The 6,890-nt window shown below is 36.4% G+C and overlaps 2 protein-coding genes across 5 annotated transcripts in view; both read left to right on the forward strand.

Annotated features, from left to right (window-relative positions):
- The window catches only part of LOC104727368 (UPF0496 protein At5g66675-like), a 3,812-nt gene extending 3,166 nt beyond the window's left edge, over positions 1-646 (forward strand). For both annotated transcript variants that reach the window (XM_010446452.2, XM_010446453.2), the window contains exons 3-4: positions 17-317; positions 425-646. In XM_010446452.2, the coding sequence (XP_010444754.1) occupies positions 17-317; positions 425-446 (323 nt within the window). In that variant the 3' untranslated portion in view covers positions 447-646. The remainder of the gene's footprint in view (positions 1-16; positions 318-424) is intronic.
- LOC104727369 (UPF0496 protein At5g66670-like) lies at positions 2,669-4,610 on the forward strand. 3 transcript variants are annotated; one of them, XM_019232764.1, is made up of 3 exons: positions 2,669-2,764; positions 2,850-3,063; positions 3,182-4,610. In XM_019232764.1, exon 3 carries the CDS (start codon positions 3,220-3,222, stop codon positions 4,435-4,437), a length of 1,218 nt encoding a protein of 405 aa, XP_019088309.1. In that variant the 5' UTR covers positions 2,669-2,764; positions 2,850-3,063; positions 3,182-3,219; the 3' UTR covers positions 4,438-4,610. The 3 variants fall into 3 exon arrangements, with proteins under 3 accessions (XP_019088309.1, XP_019088311.1, XP_019088310.1); XM_019232766.1 differs by having other exon boundaries at positions 3,231-4,610; XM_019232765.1 differs by having other exon boundaries at positions 3,245-4,610.

Below are 6,890 nucleotides of genomic sequence, written 5' to 3' on the forward strand. Positions count from 1 at the left end.
TTGTCAATGAGGATAGGTGCTTATGTTACCATGAAAGACATGGATAACATTCGGGTACATGTAGATAAGTTGAAGATTGAGATGGAATCGATGATGCAAAAAGTTGATTTTGCGCTAAAGGAGAAAGAAGAAGAGGTGGCTGTGAGGCTTTCGATGCACGAGATCAGCAAGAAGTTTGATGTCTTCACAGAGAGAATCGAGGAAGTGGGTGAAAACGCGGCTAAGTGTAGCAAAGATATCACATTGGCGAGAACAATCGTGCTAAGGCACATTCTAAGTTTCCCCTCAGGTTCAGATTCAGAGCAGCAAGGAAACTTGTGAGTATTTTGGTTATGAAACTCTTCTTCCTTTTATTTTGTTGGGTTTGTGTAAAAAAGTATGAATCTTTTTGGCTCACATTTTACACTTTTTTGTTTTTGGTCAGGATTGAGGCAATCACGTTGTGAGAGAGGACTGTATAAAAAAAATAAAGCGGGAAGAGGTTCTGTGTGTATGTCACATAGCGCTTATATAATGTTGTTATGTGTGGCAGCTCTTGTAAACAAAACAGATTTAGCACAACATACAGTAACAGTAGTAGTGTATTTATTACTCAATTGGAGAAAAAAAAAAATCAAAGTCGATATTGATATATTTAGCCTCACTTTCTTTATTTGGCATCGTATTGAAGAAGCTATTAGATTTTCAGAGACGGATTACGTAGCGTTCATGTTGTCTTGTGTGGACTACAGCTTGTGGAAATAACAACAGCTCAAAACTCATTTCTTGTTGTCTAAAAGATCGAAAATATTTTTTTAAAAGGTTGCTACAGAATCAGAGAATCAATTTTGGATTTTAGGTGTTGTTACAGAATCAATCAGTGTGTTATATCATGATATGTAATTTTACCCAAACCGGGTTATACTCGCAAGAGACGCAGATGTCGGTAATTTAAATGGTGTGGTCGCCGTCGAACCGAGACCCGGTTTGTTGATTTTTTGAGTTAATTGGGATTTGGGGATAAAATTTGGGTTTTTACGATTTCCCCAGTGGACATTACTCAATTGAACTTACCCTGTTCCTTCTATGACGAATGTTTTTTTTTTTTTTTAATTGGATTTGCAGTGGAACAATCCTGCGCAAAACTCGGCCTTTATCCTTTCCTTGAAGTCTCAGAGAACAAAAACTCGGCCTTTATCCTTTCCTTGAAGTCTCAGGGTGTCTTCTCGAGAACTATTGTTCTAAGGCACATTCTATGTTTCCCCTCAGGTTCAGATTCAGAGCAGCAAGGAAACTATGTAAGTTTTTGGTTTCTAAATTATTTTTCGCTTATTTTGTTGGGTTTGTGTAAAGTTTGGATTGAGGCAATCACGTTGTTAGAGATGCATAGACTGTTTTAAAAATAAAGCGGGAAGATGTTCTGTGGGTATGAAACCTGGTTGATGATAGCATATATGATTAAGTTGTACAAGAGAGAACCCTGGTGAAGAGATCAGATGCACAAGAATTTTTGGAGGACCAGTTATGGTTGAAAGAAAGAGGTGGGAATGTTTTGGGCAAGGAATTGGTTAAGGTAATAAATAAGACCGGTGTATGAACTGGAGGAAAGGAAGGCATATATGCGTGTGCTTGAGGAAACCGAAAATGCAGAAGCAAAAACGGTTGGATTTTCTGCGAAAGATGAGCTGCTTAATCTTCTTGGAGCTGTTCGAAGAAAACAGATAGTGCTACTCGATAGGTCAAGGATACTAAAGAAGCAGCTTCAGAAGAAACTAAAAAGGATCCAATGGTGGAGGAAAGTCTCGACCATTATGTTTGCAATAGGTTTCTTCACAGTTCCGGTGTGGGCAGCCTTGGCGATGATTGTACCCGTGCCTTCTGCCATTGAAGTACTCGTAGGTGCATTTTCAGCTACAATAGGGTCAATCGGGGAATGGTGCGTTTATCTGTGGAATAAACGCGAGGTTGCAGCTGCGTTCCAGAAGGATGGGATTGAAAAAATACTGATGAGCAGTTATATCTTACTCCATGATACGGCGAACATGTTCAAAATATGTTTGTTGAGATTGAGCATCTGGCGCTGGTGCGTAAGAATATGAGGACGGCGGAGGAACTGGATAGAGAGATGGTGGATAAGATTGAAGAGATAATGGTTAAATCAGACAACATGTTTAAACTTGCGCAGGATCACTCACATAGAGGACGTTCTTCCATGGATCAGTAACGTTACCCCAACAACCACCCCAGAAAGGAGCAGCTGCTAATAGTTTTTCCCATTGCTTCTTGGTAACATCTTTCTTTCCTTTCTCTATTTCTTCTCTAAAGCTTCTTAGTTAGGCTTCCTTTCATCTTCTGATACGACATATGTGATCTGCAGGATGGATATTTTCATGTGATATCAAGCGGGAGGGCGACTTCTTACTTCACTTCTTAGCCTCTCTCTTATGGCTTAGTATTGTCAGAGCCGGACTGTATTATGTGTTGTGTATCTACAACTTGTATTTTTTCGCCATGAATGAATAGTCTTTCATTGTATAAATAAAAGCTCAAAACTCAACTACTGATGTCTACATATGACCATTATATAGAGTTATGACGTCTCTTCGTCTAATAGTTATTTTCGTTTTGGTTTCTTTAAAAAAAAAACTACTTGCTTTTTTTGTTGCAGAGGATTGTGTCTTAATTAGGAGCCAAAAAGAGATTAAAAGAGTAAGGAATTTAGAGCTACACTCATTGCTCAACATGATAGCAAGATTAATCAACGATAGCAAACTTCTTTATTAAGGTGCGTTGATACTTTTGATTTGACATATCAACAAACTCGACGAAAACCGGAATAGAAATAAAATATAATAGTTTCTTATGGACAGCTTGTTCCACAGAAAAACATATTAACAAAGACCAAATCATATTACGTGTCCGTTTTAGTGGTTGACGAGCTGTTAATTTTGGGGAGTTAAAAACATAAAATCTTAGACCAAGAGGGTATTATATATACGTTAGTCAATAGAGAGGCAGAAGTAAACTTGTCTTGGACTAAAAATTTCCAAAGCTGTCTCGCCAAGATTCCTATCAAAAGTTCAGGTACGTTTCTGTTTCTCTTCGTTTCATCTCCATCTGATCTTGATTTCATTCAGGAGGTTCAGAGACAAAACTCTGTCCTAAAACTTTGTTTCATTTGAAATATTCCTTTGAATTTTAGCGTTTCAAAAGGTCAGATTAGCTCCACAAGTAATATCAATGGCGTTCAGTGGATTATTTTCAGAGCTCATGAAAGGAAACTCCAGTTCTAACAGCGGCGGAACCAATGGTTTACCGGTTAAGCCAATCCAAACAAAGTTGCGGTCCAAATACTCATCAGACCTGAGTTCTTACACATCCGCGTGTACAAAGTACTCATCCCTCAAAACCTTTGATTCAATGATTCACAAGCGAACCAAGAGCGTTTTCAGCTCGCTCGATGCTCAGGCCAAGACTCAATCTTTAAACCTAGAGTCAATCATGGAGGTCTACGGATATCTTCTCGAACTAAACCAAGATACAGTAAGAGTCATCATTGAAAGCAAAGAAGCTGTTTTGAAGAACAAAGATCTTAAGGATTTGGTTGATGTCTACTTCAAAAGTACTTCCAAGACCTTAGATTTCTGCAATACCGTCCAGAAATGCGTCAAGAAAGCAGAGATAAGCCAACTTGTCATTCGACTCGCGGTGAAACAGTTCGAGACAGAAACGGATGTTAGAGAGGGTAAGAAGAAGAAGTACGCGAAAACGTTGGAGGAGCTGAACAAATTTAAATCCTTGGGAGACCCTTTTGATGGCGAGTTCTTGACGCAGTACGAGTCCATCTACGATGAACAGATTTTGCTTTTGGACGAGTTGCGTAAGCTTAAAGTAAAGCTTGATAAGAAACAGAGGAATCTTAAGACGTGGAGGATAGTGTCAAATGTGGTTTTCGTGACTGCGTTTGTGGCTGCTTTCGTCTTATCGGTGGTTGCGGCAGCGATGGTAGCACCTCCGGTATTGAGTGCTGTGGCGTCTGGATTGACCACACCGATTGATGTTGTGGGAATGTGGTGTAACAATATGTGGAAGGTATACGAGAAGGCTGTGGAGAGACAGAGAGGTGTGGTTTCATCGCTGGAGAGTGGGGCGCAAGCTAACAATGAACTGATGGTAAACATAAAATTCGAAGTTGAAAAACTAAGCGAAAGGATCTCGTCGATTCTGATGACCATAGACTTTGCGGTGGAGAGAGAAGAAGATGAAATGGCGATGGGATTAGCGATGCAAGATATCAAAAAAAAGGTTGAAGGGTTTACTGCAAAAATCAAGGAAGTTGGTGAAAGAGCGGACAACTGTAGCAAACTCATCGCCTTGGGGAGACTTATAGTCGTGGGACACATTCTTGGTGTACACATCGTAGAAACCGAAGCTCTAAGTATTATCAGCGGCGTTTAAGAACATTGATGTTGAGGATCAATGCTTTTAACTTGAGCTTTCAAGGTTCACTTAATTCTGTTTGTGTGTGTTTTTGTTTCCTTTTTTTTTTCATTCTCTTAACTTTTACAATTAATAATGGACAAATCAAATTGAAATTCACATTCTATCAAAAGCTGCATATTATGTAAAAACCGTTTTTTTTTTGCTTCAATAAATTGTACATTCTTAAATGTTGTACACATTGCAAGTAGTGGCAAGCAAGACTCGGAAGTCAACAGTTTTTATCATTGGTTATGGGCTTCAAAGTTGGGCCTACTGTAGTTTATTATGTGACGTTGCCATATCAAAGGATTGATTTAAAGAAATATACTGTGTATGTGTTTTGTTTCTATTTTTGTTTTCGTCTCATTTAAAAATTAAACAAGGGAAACATCAAGTAAGATTTTAAAGTTTAACATCAACGATAGCATGTCAATCTGGTCATATTTAAACATACCGTCTTATTTTACCTTTTAGTTGATTGTAAAAATTTAAACATATTTTGTTAAACTATTTAGATACAACAAGTACTGGTTATTAAACAAATGTCAAATGTATATTCATTTGCAGAAACCACCACGAACTTCTTTGTTTCCATATATATTTTATTTCACTAGCTTCAACACTACTATTGTTTTCATTTTGGACAATTCACGCCAAAAAGAAGATATTACGTATAGGAGTAGTAAAAAAAATGTAAACTGTTATTTATTTCTCGTTAAAAAAATTTGACTTTTTCGCATGGCGATGAGGAAATAAAAAATGTATTCTTGGAAAAAGGGAAAATATAGAATTGGACTCACAAACAAATCGGTTACTTGGGTAATTTGGAAAGAGTTTAGAAATTGACGGTCAAGAAAAGGAGAGTGTGAGGATGAATAAAAACGTTAAAACTAAAAAGGCTTATTCTATACAGTTCAACTGGGGAAGGTAGCTTCGTAAAAAGAAAGAATCCAGTTTTATTTATTTAGGTGATTACAAAAAAAAGACCCCACAGCAAAATTTAAGTAGGAGAAGAGAGGGAGCCTCTCTCGTGTCTATTCTATAAAAAAGTCTAAAGACTAAACAAACAAAACCCTCCCTTAGATATCAACTCCCCAACACAACACTCTCTCTCCCTCAAACTCTCTCACACCGGCTTCCAATACTCTCTTTTGCATTTACGTGGCGACTCGTTTACGTGTGTCCTCACACATTTATGGGGCTCCTCCTTTTTTATTCCACCTACTAATCTCGACCTTTTCCGTGTATTGTTACTTTTTTTTCTTTTTGTTAGTACTCTGTCTTTCTCTCATAGTTTGATCTTTCTCTAATAGTTTGATGTTTAGAATTTTTTATACATTTTAACAAAACAATAATTATTGAATTTAAATAAATTTTTCTTTGACTAAAGAGATACTATATTATTTAATTTTAAACCAATAATAATTTAAAATTTTAAATATTTTCAATAATTACTTTTTAAAGTTTACAAAATTTCAATGTTTGTGGGACAAAAAAATATCCGAAAAACATCAATCTTTGTGGGATAGAGGGAATAATTGAGATTCTTGAAGTTAACGTTAATCAAATAACTTAATACTAATGCCTAGGTACGTCAGTTTTACGTTACAGTGGCAAAAAAAAAAAAAAAACAAACACACACACATGACACATCTGTTGATGAAATATGATGGTGTAACAGTCAAATGATTCTTTATGGGTTTGGCTGGGAAAACAGTTCAAAAAATTTCTATTGGCAATAGCTGGTTTATCATAAACGGTTATAATGACAAAAATACATATATAGCCAAGTTCTCATAACCTAGTTTTTTTTTAATACAGTCTCCCAAATTTAAGCTGCAATATAATGTCGTATATGTAGATAGAACAGTCACACTGTTACTATCTCAATTTAAACACAGAGATCATTGTCTTCCACTAAGAATTTTTGTAAGTTGTGACGACTCTAGATTCTCGAACAATTAATACATATATAGTTGCATGATGATGATGAATCGGTCTCGCGTGTCTTCGTAATCCAGTACTGGAATATTCCTCAATGGCTTAATATTTGAAAACGAACTCTTATCTTATATAATCCCACCGATTTTTTTTTTTTAATAACATAAAAAAAGACAGAGATGATGCTTGCACTTATCTGAATCTACGTGTTATGGAACACCACATTATAATAGATAACACAGTTTTATATACTAAAACCGTTTTACAATCTGATTGAAAATGTATGTAGACGAAAGAGTATACTTATTAGAGAACCATTAGCAAAAGATGTGTGTTTAATACTATAATACTTAATAAAAATAATAATAGGAGTAAATACTAGTACTAAACTACTAGTAATAAACAAAAAAAGGAAAGCAACGGGAAGCTGATTGATTGGGGGGGGGGGATTTGGGGAAGACTTCGCGTGTAGTTAACAAGATCGGACG

The sequence above is a fragment of the Camelina sativa genome, chromosome 11 (genome assembly GCF_000633955.1).
Source record: "Camelina sativa cultivar DH55 chromosome 11, Cs, whole genome shotgun sequence".
Classification (NCBI taxonomy): Eukaryota; Viridiplantae; Streptophyta; class Magnoliopsida; order Brassicales; family Brassicaceae; genus Camelina; species Camelina sativa.